Consider the following 25078-nt stretch of genomic DNA (forward strand, 5'->3'; position numbering starts at 1 on the left):
GGCTTTCGCTCAGTTTTCTCTACTCAGTCAGTGGTGCTTCATTGAAACTTGTTTCTCAGTATCTCTGGCTACAGAGTGATCTTTTCTGCAAAGAGGTAGGCGTGTGTTGAAGGAAGCTCCTTGGGTGTCTATACAGAGTGAAATCCAAAGAGTACAATACTAACTCAGGGCTTCACTTGAACTCATTGATTCATAGCCCACAGCTTTGATTTCTGTCTGGTTTGGGGGTGGGAAAGGAATGTGCTTAGGTCTTACTATCATGCTTTTGTCAGCTAGACATGTAAGCGTGCACCAAGTCAGAAAATAGACCACTTTATGTGTCTTGAATGCTTCTGCCAGCCAGTTCTTCTAATCACTAACGAGGAGGGAAAATAAGGAAATTAAGGTGAAAAGAAGCATTGTCAGAGTTAAAACCTGGGGGTGTCAGAGCAGTTTAGATGATTGGCTAAGCTTTACTAGTCTAACAGACATTTAATGGGTATCTTTCTGATGTGTAGGGTCTATATTGCATAACAACTGCTTTATTTAAGCATCTTAGATCAGTTCAGCACTTTATGTTGAAACTGAAGGTGTCTGAAAGGAGCTGTAATAGCTGGCTTTGAATAATTAGTTAGCCTAGATGTTGTGAGGGGAGACAATTGCTTTGAAGCATATAGTTTAAGATGGACTACAAGATGTCCACATTTGTCATTTGAAAAACCAAGGCAAAGGGAAGTTAGAGCTGTTCTCCTTCTCTACAACATTAATACACAAGATTACTTGAACAGTAGTATTAATACACAAGATTACTTGAACAGTAGTACTTGAAAATGAAGAATGGAGGCTGAAGCTTCTGTGGCATCCTTACTATAAACAAAGCTAAAACAATTTAAGTTTCTCCTTCACATGGATTGTCCTCACTGACAGTCATGCTTAGTGTGCCATGTAAGTTGTAGCGTTTACTACTTTTCCTGTTTAGTAGAATATACATCTGGGACAGTGAGTGTCTCATTAAAATGATACAATCCTTCAGAGTATCTTAAATTTCTGAAGTACGTACATACTCTGACATCCTGTAGTATATCTTGCTTCTAGCTTACTGTGTCAAAATCACGAGCTGAACTGGAATAACTGAATGCAGTCTATTTAACCCATGGAGTATGTTTAAGAATACTTGGTGTGTACTTAATGTCCAGATACTCAGATTCAGGACCTTCAATCATATTAATAGTGAAAATCATTGTATTACTTCTGTAAGAATGACTTAATTCTTTCTGGATTTTCTGCATTGTTTCTGTTAGTATTCCTAGTATAAATTGACTAACAAGTATGTTACTGTTTTATAGTGATGACTTCATAAATTGTAACCTGTTGTGTAGCTGTTTGAGGGAGGGAGTGGGCTCAGTTTTCACTGCTGTAATAACTGGAGTTGTATTAATAGTAAACTGTAAGACCAAGCATGTTGATCCTATAGCATTAGGAATGGAAATAAAAAGTCTTCAACACTGATTCTTAGTTTTGATTGGCTTTTCAACAGAATCGGATTCTCTGGATAGATGAGAAAAACTTAACAGCTTGTGTGGAAGCTGGCATTGTTGGACAAGATCTGGAAAAACAGGTATCTTTAACTTGTCAAGCATCTAATATTTCTCCATATTTTTTTTAGCTGTTCCCTGTGTTTTGTCTATATGACTGAATTCTAGCTTAATTCTTGTGTGTTTTCATGCAGGCTGGTGTGGTAAGCATTATATGCATGGCTATGAACCATATAACATTAAATGCTGTATTTGAATGTTTTAAATTTTTTTCTATTTAACTCTAGCCACAAAATGCGGTTACAGTAGTAAGTAGACAATTCATAGGTTGTAATGCTATCTATGCTTCCTGTTTCAAACTGTAGATACATGCTTGTGGTTGCAAGGCAAGACACTTGGTACCGATTACCAGGAAAAGTTCAAATTGTCATTTTGTGACATGTTTTAGTCATTTTGGCCAGAGGTAGTTTCCTCAGAAAGGTTAGAGCATATAACAGATCTACTGCTGCTGCTTAAGGCCAGCTACAGGAGAGTAGCAGAAAGGATGGAGAGTTGCCCAAAACAAGAATCGAGTGGAAGATTAGATCACCCTGTGTTGTGGTTTAGCCCCAGCCAGCAACTACGCACCGCGCAGCCGCTCGCTCACTCCCCCACGGTGGCACGGGGGAGAGAATTGGAAGAGTAAAAGTGAGGAAACCCATGGTTTGAGATAAAGACAGTTTAATAAGTAAAGCAAAAGCCGCGCACGCAAGCAAAGCAAAACAAGGAATTTGTTCACCACTCCCCATGGGCAGGCAGGTGTTCAGCCATCTCCAGGGAAGCAGGGCTCCGTCACGCGTAATGGTTTCTTGGGAAGACAGACGCCATAACTCCGAACGTCCCTCCACCCCTTCCTTCTTCTTCGTCCCAGCTTTATATACTGAGCATGACGTTATATGGTATGGAATATCTCTTTGGCCAGCCTGGGTCAGCTGTCCCAGCTGTGTCCCCTCCCAGCTTCCTGTGCACCCCCAGCCTGCTCGCTGCAGGCCAGCATGAGAAGCCGGACTGTCCTTGACTACTTAGCAACAACTCAAAACATCAGCACCTTATCAACATTTTCTCATCCCAAATCCAAAACACAGCCTCACGCTAGCTTCTATGAAGAAAATTAACTCTACCCTGGCTAAAACCAGGACACCTTCTTTTCTAAGTGACCTCTAGTGGTTTTTAATTGCAGTTTATCAGATGAGCCACAGCACCCTTCTCAGGGTCTCTTCTAATCAAGCTAGTTGTGGATGTTTGTTACTATTTTTTAGGGTGTGCAGTTCTGCTTATTTTAAAAAAAAATCTAGGATTTGACTGATTTGATAGCTAAATGTTGTCTAAACTTTTCTTAGTGCCTAGATACTTTACAAATATGCAGAGATTTGAAGGATTTTAAATACTTTTTTTCCAGGTCACCTTTTAGAAGAAAACTTGTCATACTTGACTAACAGACCTGTTTATGATGAGAAAGATAGCCTTTCCTGCCTCTTATTTTCCCTTTTACCATTTGGGGTAATATTTTTAACCTTTCCAGATTTGTTTTTCAAGCTAAGAGAACGTCCTCTGCATTTAAATTTTTCTAGGGCAGGAGTTTGATATTTCACTGCTATCTATCCTTTTAAATGCCACTTCTTTTCCTTTCACTTAGAGTAAGGGACAATATCCCCTTGCTGCTTATAGCTTTTATGAGCTGAAATACTACTGTTGCAGTTATTTGACAGAAAAACTTTCTTCTATTAGGTTTTTGACTACTGGTTGTCAATTTGTTCAGCATTGAATATACACTAGCATTTGTACAAAGGTTTTAATACACAGTGTGACTCTGAGCACAAGGGCTTCTGTGCATTTCCTTCAATCTGCAAAGAATACAAAATCAGATCATCTACTTAAAGTGTGTGTGTGTGTATGTATATATATATAGTAAACACTTATTACGTATATATTGTAATTCCAGTAATACTAGCAAATTGAATGTGATTAAAGCTAGAACTCCAAGTTGTGCTTGTTTTCTGTAGTACAATCTGAGCATAACTGTGATTTAATATTGTAGTTAACTCCAATGTGGACTTCCACCGAAGTACCAGTAGAATGCAGATCTACATTTGGACTGTGCAAAGAGGAAGCTGTTTGAAAGGGTTTTTCTTTGGTTTGCAGCTTGCTAGTATTAGTAAGCTTTGGATTGGAGGCTAATCCAACTTCTGTTGCTTTAAGAGACTACCTAGGAATTATGTTGCAGTGAAGACGTTTGGTGCTTTTACTGTGTTCCCCATTTTTTGAGTGCTGAAGTTACTTAGTAGGCTACCTCATTTACAGGTATTGTGAACCTTAGAACGTTAACTAAAATCAAGAGCTGAATTCTAAACAAATTTGGAAAACCTGATATTTGACAAAATTTAGGCTGTAAGTGTTATAACGGGGCGTTCAAAATGAGTGTACACTTAACACATTTGTCTATCTTCGCTAGTGGCTGTGGTGTGATTAAGACACTATCTTCTGTGTGATGAGAACCTGAGATGTTAGTGGGCTCTATAGAGAAGCCTCATGTTTTTGTCAAACAGAACAGTCCTCCTCTATCAGCTATTATTCCATGGAGGTGACAAAATGATAATGAAGATGGAACAATATTTGATACTGTGTTTTGTAATAAGCGTTATCAATCAGATTGTGATTCTATAGGAAAAGCTAGTACATGCTCGTATTCTCTGGATGAGGCTGTCTCTTGCATCTGCAAAGTACATGGCATAATCTCTCCCCTGTCCTGTAGGTGCTCTTAGAACATGCAGTTCATACAACAGGATTCAAGGAGTTTAGACCAAGTGCTTTGTACATTTACTTTGTACAGGTACTTCAGTTAGAAGTTTTCAAAAGCACTGTCTTCTGCTGTGCTTGTGTTTATACAACTTGTAGAAATTGGTAAGCTGTGACTGAAGCAAATTTCTTGTCACCCTGTGGAATGAGGAGGATGCAGGTTCCAACCCTTCCCTAATATATGACCAGTAAGCATATAAAGCCACAAGCTCCTCTGGTGTAAGAGGACCATGAGCTAGATGAATCACCGTAGATATTACATAGAAGTGACTTTCAATCATTTAAGTTAGAACCACTTTGTACAATAGAACATAGTTAATGATCCACATTATGTAGTATACTTAAATACCTATGTCCAACTGGATTGTTATCAGTTGGTCAGCGCAAATTGATAGTCTCAAATGCGCTAACACAGTTATCACTTAATATGAGACTGTTTGGGTCTTTAATTCTTCCTGTCCAACAGCTTTGGTGGTGTGATTCTGAGGGCATCCAATCAACCTCAGGTGCTGTGCAGATGGCAAAGCCAAGCTAATATGGAAAAATGAGAAACAAGTGACTACTTAATGTACAGGAATGCGTGATCTGCATCACAAATACTTGACAGTGTTGCATACAGGAAGCCCAACCAGATGGCTGTATATTAAAACACATCACTCCTTGAGAGAATTAAGTGCAGGCAATTTGCTTGCATTTTCTGCAGACCTGCTGCATATCACATTAGGATAGAAAGAACAAGAGATTAAGTGCCTTATTTATTGGCAGCATTTGTGCAAAGTTGGCAGTTAGTTATAATTTTTTTCCATATGTATTTGAATTTGCACCCTCTTATGAACAATAGACGTCTTGGTTTTAAAATATGGGGGAGGAGTATTATAGGTTGATATGTAGCAAGCATATGCACAGTAGAAGCAGAATCAAGTTGCATTTCACTTACATAGCAAAGACAAAACTTGCGCCTGAATAAATGGGGGTGTGGTCAGGATACTTACTTTAAAAAAACAAATTGAGGTTTGGAGTGCTAGGTGAATACAGGCTCTGTAGAATGTTTTTTTTCTTTTCCTTCCTTTAGCTTGCTGAAAGTGGCTTCTGTACAGGCCATGAACCAGACTCCATGGAGTTCAGCTCACTAGGAGGATGGGTAGCAACACGAGCATCAGGCATGAAAAAAAACATCTATGGAAACATTGAAGATCTGGTAAATAGTTCTAATACTTTTCCTAATTAATTGTTCTGTTGGGAGGTTTAAGTTTTATAATGACTCACAATGAGAGGGAAAAGAGCTAGTAAATTGTGTTTCTCAAGTGATACAGTTTTGGCATAAAATTTTGACTGAAATGCTTCTTTGCTTGCTTTTAGTACTGCTAATCTTTATCGCTGATCTAAAAATCAATTTCATTTTGGTATTCACTGGCTAGCTTAAGGAATTGTTACCCTGTCCTGACTCTGCCTTCTTCCACCATTTTGTTCTCTCTATTAATCCAGTGTACTAATCCTGTCAAACTTCTAGGGTGATTCCAAAAGGCCCATGTTCTCTCCTACCTGCTGTGCATTCCTGAAGTTGTCTAATTAGATCATCTAACTGACAGCAAGCTAGCTCTTTCCACCTTCCTACTTGCCCCCAGGCTAGTAGCTTTTCCAGATCAGTAGGCTGATCTAATTGACCATGTGGGTGCACAATGGTGAGATCTAATGCCACCACGTGGTCTGTAGGAACCCTGAGGAAGGAAGCAATGGACTGGGAATGGCAGTATTCTACTCTTGAATCTGTTTTAAACATTTAAATGGTTCATCTTTGTATTAACCCAGGTAATTTGTTTTTTAAAGCATACTTTTTGATTTAAAAAAATCTACCTTTTCTGTTATAACACATATATTGAATATATTGAAGTTAAATCATCACTGTTCATACTTTGCCTGCCTCTCTGCTTCAGACTTTCAGCTTTCTCTCATAGTTTGTACAATAGCCCTTCTGCACACATGGGTTTTCCTTCTTTCCTGCAGCACGCTGTAGGTAATGTATCCCCATCAGCTCAGGCTTTTTCATCAGCTGATAGTTCAGACGTGTTTGTTGTGTGCACAGACATGACACTTCACTATCAATGGCTGAACATGGCAGGAGCTACAGTTTTTATTCAGTAGACCTGGCTGAACTAAAACTACTAGCACTTACAAAGTGTCAGCTGTCCCCTACTGCCTGAAGTGTTACTGAATGGTATAGTTCTGCTTGAACTGTGAGGTGTGAAGCAGAAGGCTTTTCTATCATGGAAACATAACTCAGACTAAAACAGCTTCTGGAATTTTCATTAGGAGGAAATAGGTTTGAAAACTGATTCAGAACAGTTAATGAGCTTCAAAATGCCACAGTGAGAAAGTTTCAGGGAAGTGTTTACCTTCTGAGGAAACTTTATATTTAGAAATGGCGTGTTATATAAGCTGCCTAAAATCCAGTTATTGCAGAATCAACAGTTCATAAAATGCATATAATGAAATTCTGTAACAACTCAGAGCGGGATGAAAATTACTTAGTTACCTGCACTTGAAAGTTTTAAAGCCATTAGTTGAAATTCAGTAATTTTGCTTCATCTAAAGGCTTCACTAAAAAAACCCCAAAACTCCCCCTTCCTTCATATAAAATAATTGAATGAAGGATTTAAACAAAAATCTAGGCTCTGTATTGCTTCCAGCTTTATTCATCCACATGCAATAACATTGCAAAATACTTTTCAAAAATAACATTTTAGCCTTACATATGTATCAGTCTTATGGCAGATTTAATATTGATAATCTATTTCACTAAGCTTACTTCTGTCTTTCTTCCTAATAGAAATATTTCTGTAGCAACTGATGGCTGAATTATATTAGCTCTATCAAGCAGCAGTTCTAAAGCAAAATTTAAGCAATATTTAAACCCTCACTTTTCCTCTGAAGTACTATGCGTATTCTGGATTAAAGTCCTACTGTCTACACTGAGAAACAAAACTAGTCCTGTATGGATGTAGCCAACAGCTGATCTGATTTGGCATAGAACTGGAAACAATCTGCTGTGTGGGCAAACCATGTTGTGTTAGAAATAATTGTTGGTAGTAGTCCTTGGGTTATCCCAAAAGTTCTTGGGGCTGCCTACAGAATATCTAAAGTCTACAAAGCTGAACTGTATCAAGCTTAATATACATTTGTAGAAAACGAGTATCATACCAAAAAAAACTGTTTAATGCTAGTATTTATAGTCATTGCGTATTGTTTAAACAGGTGATTCATATAAAAATGGTAACTCCTAGAGGAATATTGGAAAAAAACTGTCAAGTACCTCGCATGTCAACAGGACCTGATATCCATCACTTCATTATGGGATCTGAAGGTATAAACATAGTAATTTCACATAACTGCATCTTAGCTCAGCTTCTGTAATGGCTTGATGATTTGAGCATCTCTTAATGCTGTGGCTTCCAGTGTGTCTATGGGTGGCATTATACAGGCATGAATTTCTTGTATTGGGATAAAACGTTGAGACCTTAATTAGGACTGAAAGTCATGATTTAGAGGATATATTGTAAGAATTTACCACATAAATAGTCAAGAATAAATCGTCTGTTGCAATACTGATTTTTGGGGGGGGATTTCTGATTCACATTAACTTACAACATCCTGGTAGACAGCTGTTGAGTAAATTGCAAGGAGTACATCTTCCGGCGCTTTACTCAGTTTTTCTGTTTTCCTGAAGGAACTCTTGGAGTGATTACTGAAGTTACGATAAAGATTCGCCCAGTCCCTGAATACCAGAAGTATGGCTCTGTGGTCTTCCCCAACTTTGAACGCGGGGTGGCCTGCTTAAGGGAAGTGGCAAAGCAGGTAAAGAAACGCTGGATGTTGACTTCACTCAAGAACACATATTCTAGTGCTAGGAGTGTAGTGATGCTTTAGTGTTTCTGGCAATTGATAACCAAGGATTTGAGATAATGTGAAACTTCACAAGTGGATATGGTCCATGAGGCTTTTGGAAATTATGCAATTGAGGATCGAGCACATTCTGAATTGGCTCAATATTCTGAGACAAATTGTGGATGTGCCTCTTTGATGGCTTTTTTTGAGTAGGAGTTACTTGCATATCTCAGCACAGAAAATTGGGCTTTGCATCTCCTTCAATGGAGAGCTTTATTGTCAGATTAATTTAGGACTATGTAAAAAGGACCAGTATTTAAAGGAATTAAGTTGCAGCATAAAGGTAAAAGGCAGTTGAATTTATGGCTTCAAAGTGACAAAGGAACAAATGTTATGCCATGGAAGGATATGGCCTGTGTTTAGAAAACATTTCCTGAAGCACAATGACATGTTCAGGTGAGCTGGATATTTTGAGGTGGCATTGTGCTTACACTGTAATATTTAAATAGAGCCTTCTGAATAGTGCGACCAGGTGGTTTCAGGTAGCAAAACTCAGACATGGGTATCCAAATTGTGTAACACTTTTCCTCATGGCTATGCTTCCAGGCAAATCTTACACTGGCTAGCCTCTTTCTTTGCAATCTTAGACTAGCTTTTCTTTGCTCTGCAAAATGTATCAACTAACTTCTATGAATGGTGGAATATACCCCGAATAGGGGAAGTAATGTCAGAAAAGTTTTAATTAATGCCAAACTAAACACAGCTTTACATTTTTTCCAGTGATTGGTCTAAATTAATGACTTAATGTTCCAAGCCAGATGTTCAAACTGGTATATGAATGACAGATATATGCTAGTCAGCAGCACTTGCTAGTTCTTCTGTCGTGCTTCTGCTGCTAGTGCTTGTTCTTCCTGTTAAAGGTACCTAAGCAGACTGTATGGGAATGCTTAATCATATGGCTGATCAACATTTTAAGTCAATTAAGAAACTAGTGTCTTTTCCCTAGCTATGGGCTTAGTTAGAAAAGGGGAGAAAAGGCACTATTAGCCACTTAGTGTTGCTCCATTTCTAACCTTCTGTTGCTGCTTCTGCTGTTTCACTGCTTACTTGAGCCTGAACTACTCTTCTCTTCTGTTGCCCCTTGCATCAATCTTGGTAATAATTGCAATGATCACCATCTGAAAAGCTGTTTATCTGTATTGGTCTGCTTTAATGTAAGAATAACCAACCTGCAGGTTGTGAGTGGCTTGGTCTTACTTAAAACCACTCATCCAGCTACTTTCTGTCAACCTGCCTGGTGAGTTATCTTAGTTCTTCATGTTTTTTCTTCCTATTGCTTGACCAAATATATATTAATGATATGACAGAGGGTGAACATCTAGGATCAAGTTAGAGGAGTACTTCTGTAACCATGTGATTAGATGAAGACTAGTGTAAAATTCAGGCTTTGTTATATTCCTCTGTCCATACATTTCAGTATGTCTGGACATGGCCATCACAGATTGCACCATGTTGGCATAGCTGCTTGCTGGTGTTCAGATTTCTGTACAGTGCAGTATCTAGATTGGACCCAGATATGGATTTTAACTGCAGCCTGATGGCAGAGCATTAGTGTACTGGGTCTGGCTGGGATGGAGTTAATTTTCTTCAGCTGTGTGATGCTGTTTTGTACTTGTGACCAAAACAATGTTAACACACCAATGTTTTAGTTGTTGCTGAACAGTGCATACAGTGTCAAGGCTTTCCCTGTTTCTCACTCTCCTCCCACCAGCAAGTAGGTTGGGAGTGGACAAGAGGCTGGGAGGGAATGCAGTTGGGGCAGCTGACCCAAACTGACCAAAAGGATATTCCATACCATATAACATCATGATCAGAAATAAAACAGGAGGGGGGAGTTTTCCAGGGGTTGCCATTGCTTGGGGGCAGGCTGGATATTGGTTGACTGGTGGCAATTGATTGCTTTTACATCACTTTTTTTTTTGTTTTTTACTGTTTTGCTTATTAAACTGTCTTCATCTCAACCTGTGAGTTTTTCCACTTTTGCCCTCTGATTTTTCTCCCTCATCCCACTGTGGGGGAGTGAGTGAGCAGCAGTGTAGTGCTTAGCTGCTGGCCTGAGGTAACCCACAACAATTAGACTTCTCAGTGGATTTATAATGTATGTCTATCTTTGATTACATAGCAACCTTAGCTTGATATTCTAACTAAGTATGGTATCTTTAGTGTATTATGGCAATTTAGAAAAAAACCTCAATACTTCAAGGTCAAAGATCTTCAGACTATCCCTGTGTTGGCTTGAGGTTAAACTGAAAATTCTCAGTGCATTATATCTAGACATACCTAATAGATGTCACTACTCAAGTGAAGACAAGTCACCCCTTTTTGATGATGATGATTGCCATAGGTCTCTGGTATCAGAGAGTGCCTTCTTGTATTCTACTTTTAAATGAAAACTTGATTGTCATGACTTTCAGCAAAAATATGTACATAATCTTTTTATTCTTCCTCCCTCTCTTTCCTCTAACTTTGCCCCCAAGAGGTGTGCTCCTGCATCAATTCGCCTTGTCGACAATGCACAGTTTCAGTTTGGTAAGCATGTAGATCTTGTGGGGCAAATACCTGTTTCCAAGGGTTTTGATTTTTTTGTAGCTTAAGTCAGTTTTACATGGTACTTCTTTTGCTCAGAGCTAGACGAAGAAGGCAATGAACCTAAAGTTCAAATTCCAGGTACTGCAATAATGTGTACTTTCAGAAACAGAAGCCTGTCTTTGGAAAACCAGTATCAACTATAATGGTCAGTAAAGAGCCATGCTTTAAACTTTGTAAGTGTCATAAGTGGTATACAGATTCCTTAAAAGTAGCAAGTTTTTTGAAAATACTCTGATGTGGCAATCATTGTTTGGATGGGAGAGAGGCAATGACATACTTGTCTAAAGTGAGCTGTCTCCTTTTAAAAGAAGCTCAGATGCGGTAAATACCATAGCTTAGTTTTGTTTGCATAGAGCTATAGGCTTTAAGTATAGAAAGTCAATGAAGCTACTAGAAGATTACCAAATGCAAAGATTTTTGTGAAATTTCAACTAGTTCAAATACCTAAATAGAACAATGTCAGACATGCAGAGCAAGCATTTTTGAGCACTTAAGGAAAGCTGTCATTTTAAAAAGATCTGTTCTGGCTCAAGATACTCTTGAGGAGAAGCTAAAGTTCCACTACACAAAAGCTACTAGTTTACAGAACTTCAAGTTTTTGATGAGACCATGCTATTTTGATTGTACCCAGAACATGAAAACATGAAGTACAACTGACCTTGAAAAACTCTAATATCACCTGACCAAGTCAGAATTTCTCAGACTTCTTTGACAGAAGTGTCAGTGATGAATCTTGATTTCAAATGGCATTAATATGATGGTATTGAGAAAGTTGAACTTTTTTTCAAACCAAGGAAATCAGGATCTCTAAAACTAGAGAGCCCTTGCTACTTGCTTTGGTCACTTTTGAGTTATGCTATTTCTTTCAGACATGTACAACAGAAGGCAGGTGCATTTTTTTTTTTAGTTGGGAAGGAGTTTGACCAATTACAAGCTTTAAACCCAATACCGAATAAATCATTTTTCTACTTCTTAGCTGTGATCTGAGGTTGCAGCTTATATGGTCACCTGCAAAACATAGTTTCAGGTGTCTCAATACAGATTTTTTTTTTTTCTTGTACTCATTAGGTAGGCCTAAATACAATAGCTTTTACAGATTGTGGTTTAATAAATTCATGTCCTTTTGTTATCTGGTACTTTTTTCTGTGCTTACTTAAGAGTGCTTGGAGGTGTACTCCTTGGGGTTTGTTCGTAACTGCAGAGAGAGTTGATCCTCACTGAAGAGGGAAGGAGACTAATCAATTACTGAAGTTCATGCTTTATTCAGGGGGAAATACTCTGAAGTATTTTAGAAAGAGGTATCATGTAAATGGTGCATAACTTTTTTAATGAATTGGGCTCACAGCATGTAGGCCAGATGCAAGACTGTTAAAGTGAAGCAGTAATGGCAGTTCAGAAGTTGCCTGCGACTGAAAACAATGGAACAAACAGTAAAAGACTTTCATCTCAATTAAACTCAGTCCTGAGGCAGAGATGTTAATTTAACAGACTTCAAGACACCATTTATATATTCTGGTAACTTTAATTCCCTGTATGTGATTAAGGAAGCAATTACTGGCTTTATGTAGAAAATTTTGCACAAGTGACATAACCGTTAAGGAAAAAATTGCTTAACTCCGAACTTGCACCGTTTTTGGCTATTGGTTTTAGTGGGTTGGTCATAATTTAAAAAAAGGTCACTGGTTTTGCTCTAGTTTTGTAGTATAAAAACTAATGAAGTGCTCTTTTAAAATTTTTCATGTACTTGTGAAGATATAAACTAGGGTAGCCTTAATTAAAGTGTCAAATGAAATATTTGTGCACAGTTGTATGTATGCTTTTAAAAAAAATTCATAAAATCCTTTTCCTAAATCATCTTCTAAATGAGTAGAGAGAATTCTCTTTAATTATAACAATCAAAGGTTTCCATGTGATTCTTGTGACCTTGACTACCAAGCTATTTTTTATTTGTCCATTGAAGTACGAATTTTAAGAGTACTGTTTGCCTTAATATGCGTTTTTCTACTTTTTGCCGAAGGTCATGCTCTTAAACCACAAGTTGCTTCCATTTTTACATCATTTTTGGATGGACTGAAAAAATTCTACATCACAAAGGTAACTTGGGGTTTAATACTGTTTGGAACCTTGTGTGTTACTCATAAAGATTTTTTGTTATACGGTCTCTAATGCAGCTGAGTTTGAGTGAGTGCAACAGATCCTGCACTGTAGTATCAGTTACCTTGAGATTCTCAAGGTGGCTTCATCCCAAATGAAATTATATGTTTGAGGAGTTATTCATGAGAGCTCTTCTCACCGGTCATACCTGTAGAGGAGATTAATGTGCCTTTTCTAACAGTTAGTTGGTGACAGAGCAAGACTGGAACCAATTTAGATAGCTTGCAGATCACTGATCATCAGTTACTACTATGGAGCAAGGCTAACATGTTACTATCTTTTCTTTCCAGATTTTGTCAAGGCATGATCTACCTTGTTGTTATAGTGAACTAAAATTTTGGGAGAACCTGAAGATATTTGCCTTGAATTTCCCATATAATTTTTTTGTCATTCTGGAATTCCTTCCAATGAATGGAATGAAATTGGAATCCCTTTTAAATCCAGAATTATCTGGTGCTAAAATGATTTCACCTAGGCTTTTGTATTAAATTTGTCTTGCTACAGATTTTTCCTCCAAATTAGCAAACTAGACAGTTCCTGCAAATATGGCTATTCAAATGTAGAAAATTGCATCATCCTGGATTTAGATAACTTAGGAGGTGGTAACAGTTTCATCTGATCTGATAATATTGAGTGTCTTCAAGGAGTGGGCTTACTTGAAAGGCTGTGGTTAGTGTTGTTTTTTGGTTTTGCGGGGGTTTTTTCTGCTTTTTCTTGTGCTACTGAAGTAGAAAATGCCGTGCATCTTAGGATGGGATATCTCTTAGGTTTAGAGATAGCCCAAGAATTACTTTGCCTTCCCTCCCTGATCTGCTGTAGTGCAGGAATATCCAAGGTAGTCAAGGTTTTGGCAATGAGACTGCTGTCAGCTTGAAACAATCCTAGTCGGCAGTATCTACTGCTTCTGTAGTCAGCAACAAGCATCGCTGCTTGTTGGGATGTTGTAACACCAAGGAGTATTGTATACCAACTCCAATTCTTCCAGCTCTGCAGGAGAAAAAACTTGTGGAGAAATGAGAGAAATGCTATGTAATACTGATGCTGAGATTCCAGGTCGGTGACCAATCTGGAGCTCTTACGTCAGGGCTCAGTCCCCTGGTGTGTATGAGCAACTGCTACCTCGGATAAACTCTCAGCTGGCATGGTAGGTGGGAGTAGGGAAAGGAGCAAGTTTAATGGCCCTGATATTGCAGGTGTTACTGAGACAAAGATACTCAAATCCATCTTACACTTACTTCATCTGTGAATTGCTCCCTGTTTAAAACAAAAAGAAAACAAACATCAGACTACTCTGTTCAATAAAAGAATGAAATGCTAGTCATTTAATTGATACTACTTGAGAGAATAGGGAAAAAGTCTTTCTGGTTTATTGCTCCATGTAGTTTGGGACTGTTCACTGATAGATGAATACTCTAGGTATTGCTTGTCTACTAGTTCACACTGTAGCTAGTTCCTCCTGTGCCTCTTAAAGAGAACTGCAAGTTGTTACCTGAGCATCACAGCCAAAAGATGGCAGAATAGATGAAAGGATTCATACTAGAAGTAGAAATGGTTTTAGAATGAGAAGGGACAGTAAGTAGCATCTTAGTATAGTAGACTTTTATTCTTGTGCTTAGAGTTATCACTGTAGTAACAATATTTATTTTTATTTATGCTAGCAATGCTGTTTTTGTAAGACTAATGGGTAAGAAAGATCCTTTGTCTGGGAAAGTATATTCTGTTTCACAGTAGTGTTTGTGGTGGTGGTTTGTTGGGGTGGTAGGATGCAATATCCTTTTCAGAAATATTAATTTGGATGTCTTTGGGTATTACCATGCAGATTTGAGCTCATGGGATAGCTCAGTCCTCCAGCCAAAGATACTTTGCCTCCTTGATGATTTTTTTTGGACCCTCTTGGTACCTTCAGTTAACTTCCAGTACAGTTAATCTATTCAGCTAGGGGAATAATAAAAGGAATAGCAACTAACTGGGATTTTTCTCAGAATAGTGTTGTGCCTAAAGGGTAAATTTCAATCTCTTGACTATTAGTATAACTTCATATAATCCTGCTTGGTGCTTAAGTAACGAGTTACCACAAGAAGAGTAGAGACTGGAAAAGATGAATGCCACTGCAAGGAGAAAGGCTTTAAAAAATAATTGCTGGTCAATATACATATTAAAAATAGGTTGTTCGAAGTCATAGATTTTTTTTTTTACCCTTTTTAACTGTGGAAAACATCATTAAACTTTAATGCAACTTTATATTCATGTCCATTCCTTCTGAAACCTTAGTAGTGGTAGTTCACTGGAGCAAATTAATAAAAAAGGTATGTAGAAAATAAGGCTCTTTTTGGACTAGTTGTGAAGATAACTCTTGACTGTTACTCCTGAAACAAAGCCATACAGACAGCTGACTGCATTACTGTTAAACCTTTCATATCTCTCTCCCCATTTCCACTGGGATATGCTCTCTGCCATAAGGTTGGAAGTTATTTTCCTTCCATAGTGCTTTTCCCAGCATAGAGATTTTCTGTGGCACACTGCTGATAGAACTGTTTTGAGAGCAGTGACGTTTATGGTCATCATAGCCATCTTCCTGCTTTAATACAGGAATATATAGAGTATAAATGTCTCCCTATTGCTCAAAGTATTTAAGACCTGTTTTTTCTTCGGTGTAGGTAGACAGCTGTTATGTCTATCCTGCTTTTTAACAGGATAAAAAAGGTGACAGATGTAATCTGTTATTTCACTGGACTTGTGAATGTTTGTCCTGTCAAGGAAAAACTTTATTGTTTTGGGAGTAAATTTTTGAATGATGTTTTCTCCTAATCTTTCTCTTAGTTGCAACAACACTTACTAACCAGAGTATGTGCTGTATATTTGAAAAGTAAAAACTTGTTGCTTGTATTCTACTACATAGGCTAGGACATAATACAGTTTTCTCTCTTTGCAGTTTAAAGGATTTGATCCCAACATACTGTGTGTAGCTACATTGCTTTTTGAGGGTGACAGAGAGAAGGTTCTTCAGCATGAAAAGCAAGTCTATGATATTGCCACCAAGTTTGGGTAAGCTTTTCAAAGAACTTTTTCATATGAAGCTGGGAGATAACTGACTAGGAAAAAAATAGGATTACCATATCTTTTTATAGTGATTACTGTATGGATATGTTCTCGGTTTACAAGTTTGAAGTGGCAATAATCAATTAGCTACTGAATGTTCCCTTTGAGAAATATGGCTTGTGTTAATAGGTAACTTTACTGAAAAACTTTAGCTGTCTGCATATTGCAGAAAAATAAGTATTTGACTAAATCTAGGCTTGATGTTATTAAAATGGAAACTAGTCCTTGTAATTGCTTATAGACATGGAAGCTGCTTGTTTTGCAATATTAGCCTCTATTTTAACTACAGAGAGGGAAGACAAAATCATAAGGGTAATATTAAATGTTAGTAAAATTGATGTGAGCATATGAATAAAAGAAGCTTGTTTAAGAGGTGTTTGTGTTTAGTTAAAGGAACACAGTGAATTTCTCTCCCACAGACTGTTTTCTATCCTTATAAAGGATAAAAGAAAGCATTTGGGTGGCAGGCTGAGTAATCATCAGGTAGTTTCTGTCCTTCTACTTTGATTAAGTGTGATTGATGAAAACCGTCATTGAAGTATTTGTCAAGAATATACTTCTTGTTTTTTAAGTTATTGCTAGTGTAGTAGTCTCAACTATTCAAATATACATAAATATTGTTTTATCCATTTCAAGGCTATACTTTTTGAAATTTGTGCTTTCATTCTACCACTTAAAATAGTTTCTAAAGTGGGATTTCATGTGAGCAGCTTGCTAACATTCAGTGATAAGAATAACATTGCTCTTGATCTTAAAGAGCATTTTAGTTATTTTATGGTTGTATGCAAGAAAAGGCTTAAACTGCGAATCTTCTTGTATTTTGGTATTTCAAGATAGTGTATTGATAAGGGGGGAACTTGTCTGTTAGAAGATGGTGCTGTCTGTGCTGCTTAGTTAAGACTTTTAGTGAAGTGTTTAATAGTTTAACCTGGTATAAGATGCTAAACCATTTAATCATTAATGGTCTAAAATGCTTTAATTCTATCCTTCTTCAGGATGTCTGATTCCTCCCCTCCTTGGATTTATAGGATCTTCTAGGAAAACTCATTACAGATACATGACACTTTCTTGTTCTCAGAAACCAATAATTAAACCCAAAAACTTTCATAATGCTCCTAACTTGATAGACTAGCAAAAGCAAGGTTTCCTTTTTCTTCTTAGTGCTGTGGTTTTTTTATCCATTCACATCACTTATGCGCTTGGGATCTTAAGTCAGTAGTCTTGCTCTCATGACCTGTGAGCATACAAGTGCACAAATCCAACAAGCTTAGAAATGTAGTTATATTCCTGCCAAAGAACATCAAGAATATACTCTGTCTAGTTCTGTTTCACCTACTCTTCTGTGGTGTTTGAAGACTTGTTTTAATATCAAGTCAAATGTTTTGTTAATTGTTCATCTCTTCAGATTATGGAATGAAAAGAGGAATGCAAAGAGTTGAGTACTTCTGGTCTAAAGTAACTTCTCATTTCTAGTGAAGAAAATACCCTACTATTTGCAACTGTTGTGATGCAGATTAGACAGCCAAACTTGCATGTGTTTGATAATCAAAGTATTTTTTAATTCTTTCTGGAAACTGGTGACTGCTTTGGAAAGTTGATTAAATTCTTGTTAATTGCAGTGGCTTGGCAGCAGGAGAAGATAATGGACAGAGAGGATATATGCTGACATTTGTCATCGCTTACCTTCGGGTAGGTCATCTTTTGCCTGCCTGCTGAGACTTCTGTTAATATAACAAAACATAGAGATGTCTTTTTGAAGTTGCTTTTTCTGAAATCTAAATGTAGGTTGCCTTGGCTGATATCTCAAACTTCTCCCAGAGGTTGTATCTCTTCCATTTCTGACTAGTGTTTACTCATGGAACTTCATCTGCAAAACACCATAAAAACATTAATTTATGCACTGTTAAGAAAATAGTTTCTAATAAATGGTAGAGAAAATTAGATTGAAGAATCCACTAGCAGTTGCTAAATAAACGAGATCCGACTTACAAATCTACAGGTTGAATGTAATTGGGAGGCTAGGAGAGTACTTGAAATACTCATGCACTCACTCAGCTCCTACTCTTCTTTGGACATCTGCTTATGGCCGTGGTTCGAATCAGTATTCCAGGACAAATGGATCTTTAGCCTGAACTTCTGCAGCTGTTCTTATGGTTTTTAGTCTTACTGTTTGAGAGGTGTGTTGTTTTTTTTAAATACTATGCACATCCTGAGTGCTAGATTGCACTTGGCTTTTACAGTCAGGGACAAATCACTGAATTTCCCTTTATTTCATCAGGCTGTATGTCTTTATTCTACCTATGTGGGAATTACATTCCAAATGAATATTTCTACTAGTTATTATATTGCTTAGCACAGTGGAGCTCTTGGCTTGATGCTATAATATTACAAATATTTGATTAGTGTAGGCATACTGACAGTCTGACAAGTTGTCTCACTATAGCTGTGACATCAAAATGTTTGTCATCTGTGTCTTTGAAGAGCTACCCTATTTCCATAATTATAAACTAATGTCACTGGGACAGATGGGTGTCTTTAGCTAGTTTGTATGAGAAAAACAGAAAGCCTACTTAGCAGAGTTGCTCAACTGTTAGCTGTGTAGAATACACTGGAATCTCAGATGTTGATGCTGAATGTTACTGATAATTTCCTTTATTTATTAGGACCTGGGCTTGGATTACTACGTAATAGGAGAATCATTTGAGACATCTGTTCCTTGGGATAGGTAAACTGATTATTCGTTGAATTGCTTAAAACTTGTACTTTGTTTCATTCAAATTATTCCTAACTCATGCTTGCTCATGGGAAAACTTAATTTAATTTAGGCCTTATGTGTATTGGATGCTCCCTGATGTGCCTCAAGTCTTGCACTATGTGTTCTTGCTAAAGTTGCTAGTAAATGATGTATCATGATTTTGTAAATGCAACATAGGCAAGCATTCAGTAATATTTCTACTTAAGTTAGCCTACTGTGACAAATTCAGGACTTGAATTTGGTCACTTTAGGAAGCTGGACAGTGGTGACAATAACAGTATTGTGTGTTAAGCAGCCACATGTGTGGGATAAGCAGTGTATTTCAAACAGAAATGTTTGTAGTGAAGGTCAAAAAATGTTTTCTTTCCTCAGTAATGCAGGGAAAGGAAAGAACTGAACAGATAGCTCTTTTCCAAGATAAATCTTTTTCCTAAGCTTATTTTATCTGTTAGCTATGGTTGAGAAACACTTGACCACAACAAAGTTTAATATATGGAATCATTTTGGATGCTTCTGTCCGTTTGGTAAGCCAGAAACCTCTTGTGCAGGATCTAAAGTGATTTGATCAAAGCTTTACAGTATTTAATGCAAAGTGGAAAGTGTGCAAAGTGTGGTGAATTAAACTGGCAAGCTTGTATCTTTGCTATTGAATTCAGTGGCAGTGGTAAGTTCCAGGTTCTGCTCTGAAGATTGGCATAGTATCTTAAATGGGTGGCAGAAACTTGAGGACAATTTTAAAGCAAAATTTCTCTTTAGCTTTGTAGATCTTGAATTATGCAAACTGCTTAGTCACCAGTTTGTTTTGCCTCTCCCTTATTTCAGGAGAGAATGACTTTTTATCTAAGAAACTAAGAAAATATTTGTAATTGTCCTCACCAGAGCAAATGCTTTCAAAGACTTTCTACTTTGACTCACAAGAACTATGTAATTTTCCATAAATCAGTTATGTTGTTCCTGACTGGTTGGTGATAGCTGAATAAAATATTTAGCTTTACTACTTATTCACTAAATGGATAAATTTCTCTCACGTATTACTTCTCTCAATCTCCAAAGCAGCTGTAACTCTGTGTAAAATGTATTAAAAATCTGAATTGTATAGTATAGCACTGCAGACCTTGGTGGGAGAACGTATAACTAAAGAAATGGTCATTTGAAAAACAGTGATTTCTTTCAATTGTTCTAGCACTTTGGATGCACCTGGGTCTGCCCTGGAAGGAGGGGCGGAAAAAAAACCCACAAACAAAACCAAAAGCAAAACAAGTATGGCTTATGACAAGGTTTAATAGCTCATTGCCATATTAGAGCTGTAACACTTCAAGCTGGCAAACTAGTACACAGCTGGAGTATCTCCAGTTTTGGCCTTGCAACATACCAAAGGTATGGTATTAAGCAGAGTATACAAGGCCTTAGAGTTCTCAGGCTTTCTTTCTACTGTGAGCTGTATTTGTCAACTACTTTGCCAAAAATTTGAGGCTCTTTTGCTGAGAAAATAAAGACATGCAGAAGTGGGTAACCTCCATTTTCTGTTGAATGCTTTTGACTCCTAGTCCTTATGGAAAAGAGCTTTCATTACATACTGTGCTTCAGAGTACACTTGCTATTCAGAAGTACAGAAAAAGCAATACTAGTGAAGTCTTGATGATGACTATTTTATTCTTAGAATAAAATCTAAGCTACTTGAAACTGGTCCTAGAAGGCAGTCTTCTGTTTTGTTAGATTATACTTTTAAAAAAAGATAATCGAAGCTGAAGTTGTGTTTTCTAGGAAGTTGTATAAAATCATATACTAAGATTTTTATATTTTAATGTATTTTCTGTTACAGGGTTTTGGACCTTTGTAGGAATGTAAAGGAAAGGATAGTAAGAGAATGCAAAGAAAAAGGTGTTCAGTTTGCTCCTCTTTCTACCTGCAGGTAAGCCATGCAACAACTTAAATATGTAATGTAATGACTTATTTAAGAGCTTCAACTCTTGGTCATAGCATTGAGTCACTTGTGAAGTATGAGCAAAAAAGATACAAAACTATTAAAGAAAACTCAAAAAGATGCTACCCTTTTAAATAAGTAACCTTATGAATTGTGTAATGTCACATAGTGGGTGGCTTAATACCATAAAGTTTTGTTTGTAATGCAGTTCTCTTCAACAGGGTGACACAGACTTACGATGCAGGTGCATGTGTCTACTTCTACTTTGCCTTTAACTACAGAGGAATTAGTGATCCTATTCATGTCTATGAACAAATTGAGGTAATGTATATAAGAACAATAGTTAAGGGGGAGAAGCTGATGTCCTGTAATAATACTTAGTGAACCCATTGGCCAAACTAACTGAATTTTGCAGGAAGGATCTTAAAAGTCTGTGTGTAAAGCTTTGATCACTAGCAGTTAGGGAAGGAGGTGCACACTAATAGTGCACCAAAGTAGAAGAAAGATTGCATGGTAACTTTTCTAGACATCAGTAAACGAACATATGACTAAGGTACAGGGAAGCTTGAACTGGCGTTTGTTCTTGGATGGCAGAAACTATCAACGGCAAAACCCAAATCCATGGGAAACAAGGGTTTCCTTAGTTCCATTATTTACAAAGCTACTTCTTTCACTTAATATTCAATTTGTCTTTAAAATATATGGTATTGTGGTTTAGCCCCAGCCAGCAACTACGCACCACGCAGCCGCTCGCTCACTCCCCCACGGTGGCACGGAGGAGAGAATTGGAAGAGTAAAAGTGAGGAAACTCATGGTTTGAGATAAAGACAGTTGAATAAGTAAAGCAAAAGCCGTGCACGCAAGCAAAGCAAAACAAGGAATTTGTTCACCACTCCCCATGGGCAGGCAGGTGTTCAGCCATCTCCAGGGAAGCAGGGCTCCGTCACGTGTAATGGTTTCTTGGGAAGACAGACGCCATAACTCCGAACGTCCCTCCACCCCTTCCTTCTTCTTCGTCCCAGCTTTATATACTGAGCATGACGTTATATGGTATGGAATATCTCTTTGGCCAGCCTGGGTCAGCTGTCCCAGCTGTGTCCCCTCCCAGCTTCCCATGCACCCCCAGCCTGCTCGCTGCAGGCCAGCACAGGAAGCTGGACTGTCCTTGACTACTTAGCAACAACTCAAAACATCAGCACCTTATCAACATTTTCTCATCCCAAATCCAAAACATAGCCTCACGCTAGCTTCTGTGAAGAAAATTAACTCTACCCTGGCTGAAACCAGGACATATGGTAAAACTATCAAGACTGTACTTTATTAATAGTGCTGCATGTAGAGAATAATGAATGTGAGGGTCTCGTGCTATTTCAGAGAATTAACTGCTGTGATTATTTCTCTTTAGGGCTAGATAAGTGCTGGTCTAAGTCTGCTGTGTTAGACCAGTTATAAGCTACTTCAACATTTACCAAAAAACCTCCAGAATAACTCTCTGCTTTAACACTTTTGCTAGTGAAATGCTACACTTGTCTAGTTAGGGGAAACCAATATCCTTGTTACCTTGAGGATGTAATACTTAAACATAGAAGGACAAACTGCTTTTCATTGTACCTTTTGGTTCATATGCTAAAGCTTCTGCACCAGAAAATTGCTAATAGGAGTGTGGAGAAGTAGTCTACAACTAGGATATCATTCTTCTCATGCTTATTCTTTATAATATCTTGTGAACTTGGCAAGCAGATGTAAAGTTTTACTTACAAGTTCTGAGGCTTCTGTGCTGTTGAATCTAGGGCATTGGAGAATGTAATACTTGCGTGCTTGTTTAATGAAACTTTATTAATACTTAGATATTACTGTTTATTGGAATTAGTTAGCAGTGTGATCACCTGGATGCATGTGTTCCATTGTAGGTGACTAAATTTAAACCTAACAAAGTGAGTTTGCCAACCAAGTATATGCATTCTGTGGCAGACTGAAAAAATCTCTAACTGCATAGGTGTGGTTATGTACATTTTTCCTAAAGAAGTAAGCCTTGTTGGGAAAAAAAAAAATTCAGTGCTTGTGCTTAGGGAAGCATTCTTTGTTACAACCTTTGAAGCTCTCTATTCCTAATCAGAGCTGGATGAGAAAGAAGATTCTAGAGCTTGAAAGTGTTTGAATATTTCTTAACATAAAAATCTATATTTTTGTTTTCTGCCATAAACTTCACCCATGAAAGAGTTATCCGTTGTGAAGTACCTCGCTTCCTTGACTAGAATCTTGGAGATCTGGGTCTGAATAAGGGTCTTGAATCACTTTGAAGAGCCTGTTTTCAAACTTCTTCCTTGCAATTTCCTTTTCAGTAGGCACTTAACCATCTTCCAGATGAGCATCCCAGCCACTAGACTATTTTAGTTTTGGCGGGGGGAAGTGATCCAGAATATTCCATTCTGGAATAATAGATTCAGGACATGGTTTAGGGGACATGGTGGCGCTGGATTAATGGTTGGACTTGATGATCTTGAAGGTCCTTTCCAACCTAGTGATTCTGTGATTTGTTGTAACAGATGCCATTTTAAATCTCCTGGTTTTGATAATGTTTGTTTGGAAAACTCTCACTTACATTTATCTGCAGACTTGAAGGAAAATGTTTACCTGTATTGTGTACCCTAATTACTTATGAAACTTTTCATACACCTATGTAAATGAGTAGGATGCTTGGTTTTAGTGAAATGCTTGCCATCTTGTGTGTTTGCTGTTGAATAAATACCTTATCTTTCCAATTTAGAGGGCTGCTAGAGAAGAAATACTTGCCAATGGAGGAAGTCTGTCACATCACCACGGAGGTAATGTTCTCAGTCTAATATTAATGTGTCTGATACTGCTAAATATTTGTGAGTACATAAAATAGTTTGTAGTAGGACTCTGAAAGATATTTCACAGGCATTAATTGAAATTACTGGGGGTTGGAATCTCCTGGCATTCTTTCCAGAAACTTCTCACCTGTTTGTCAGACTTTCAGGGGAAGTGTCCCTAGGCCTGGTTTGCTTGATGTCAAGTCAGTCACACAATGTGCTGTAATTATGAGCACTACCTTCAAACCTTTGATAGGAAGTCTGCAGGCTGAGAACCTGAAAATGTAATTGATTGGTTTGTCCTAAACTTCTACTGAACTTTGTGCAGAGATATATTCAGTTACAAAGACCTCAAATGAGAGTTCCCACAGTTTTAAGACAGTCTAGTGTCCCTTGTGGCTAGATGAATGCTGTTAGCCCTAATACCAGAGCACTTAGTGAAAGTATCTGCATAAAAGAGCTAGTGACTGTGAACTGGGCTGTGTTGTGATCTACCATTTGTTGCATAATTGATGTTATGTAAATATTGATATTAATGGCTTCTGATGATTTGGTTTCCTCCTGGAGTTTGGGAATTACTTGCCCTGAGTTACTAGCCTCTTTGCAAGCTATTTTGTGCTTTAATATTAAGAACCAATGTCATGTATAAGTGATACTTCACATACCCAGTGCTTTACATATGCTTTTCCCAAATATTCATATAGCCTAATTTGATTGCATGTGTTCTACATAATGCTGTAAACTCGAATGTTAGGAAGACTTGTTGTGAAGTCAGTTTGTAGCTACCTGCTTTAAACTGGTTAACTTAACACATTTCTTCTCTCAGCTGTCTTGGGGCATTACCTGGCCACAGAAATAAGAGCAAATAAGTGGTGATCTAATGGTTGGAAACTAGATAAAAATTTTGTAATTCTAAGAAAGCTCTATGTGGGGAAAACAAAAGGGTAGAAACTGTACTTTAAAACATGGTGACTTCCTGGACTTGAAACTTGTAGCTCGGGCTGTTTTCAGGCATCTAGCTTTGAGAGAAACTGAAATGGACTCTGCGTTAGCAATATCAGGATATTGAAAGGTGTGTAGGTGATAACATGAGTGAAAACAGTTTCAGTATTTTTTGTTTAATATGCTCTTACTGTCTTCTGATTAAGTCTTTAATATGGTGGTATAGTGGACCAGTCAATTCCTGCACATGGGATGTGAGATTACCCCCTTGATGTACTATTGTGCTCTCCCCTGCTGTGGCAGCTGTATTTTACTGTGAATAGCATTTCATCCATTAACTTGCATGCAGCTGGAGCTTGTCACATACTTGGATGTATTTATCCTCACCATATGAAACCTTGCTTACAGCATATGTTACACAAGAAAAAAAAACGTGTAGCACTTTCAGATCCTTGCACACTTGAACTCTGACTCCACAAATACGGAAAAC

The 25078-nt window shown here is 37.7% G+C and overlaps 1 protein-coding gene across 1 annotated transcript in view; it reads left to right on the forward strand.

Moving 5' to 3' along the window:
• AGPS (alkylglycerone phosphate synthase) overlaps positions 1–25078 on the forward strand; it is a gene marked incomplete at both ends in the record, with an annotated part of 56103 nt that overhangs the window by 23960 nt on the left and 7065 nt on the right. The window contains 12 exons of the mRNA XM_082001463.1: positions 1517–1597; positions 5422–5547; positions 7602–7710; positions 8074–8201; positions 10769–10820; positions 12898–12974; positions 15967–16079; positions 17753–17822; positions 18797–18858; positions 20711–20800; positions 21034–21133; positions 23580–23637. Of these exons, the coding sequence (XP_081857589.1) occupies positions 1517–1597; positions 5422–5547; positions 7602–7710; positions 8074–8201; positions 10769–10820; positions 12898–12974; positions 15967–16079; positions 17753–17822; positions 18797–18858; positions 20711–20800; positions 21034–21133; positions 23580–23637 (1066 nt within the window). The remainder of the gene's footprint in view (positions 1–1516; positions 1598–5421; positions 5548–7601; positions 7711–8073; positions 8202–10768; positions 10821–12897; positions 12975–15966; positions 16080–17752; positions 17823–18796; positions 18859–20710; positions 20801–21033; positions 21134–23579; positions 23638–25078) is intronic.

This window comes from Phaethon aethereus (assembly GCF_964289735.1).
Source record: "Phaethon aethereus genome assembly, chromosome: 6".
Taxonomy (NCBI): Eukaryota; Metazoa; Chordata; class Aves; order Phaethontiformes; family Phaethontidae; genus Phaethon; species Phaethon aethereus.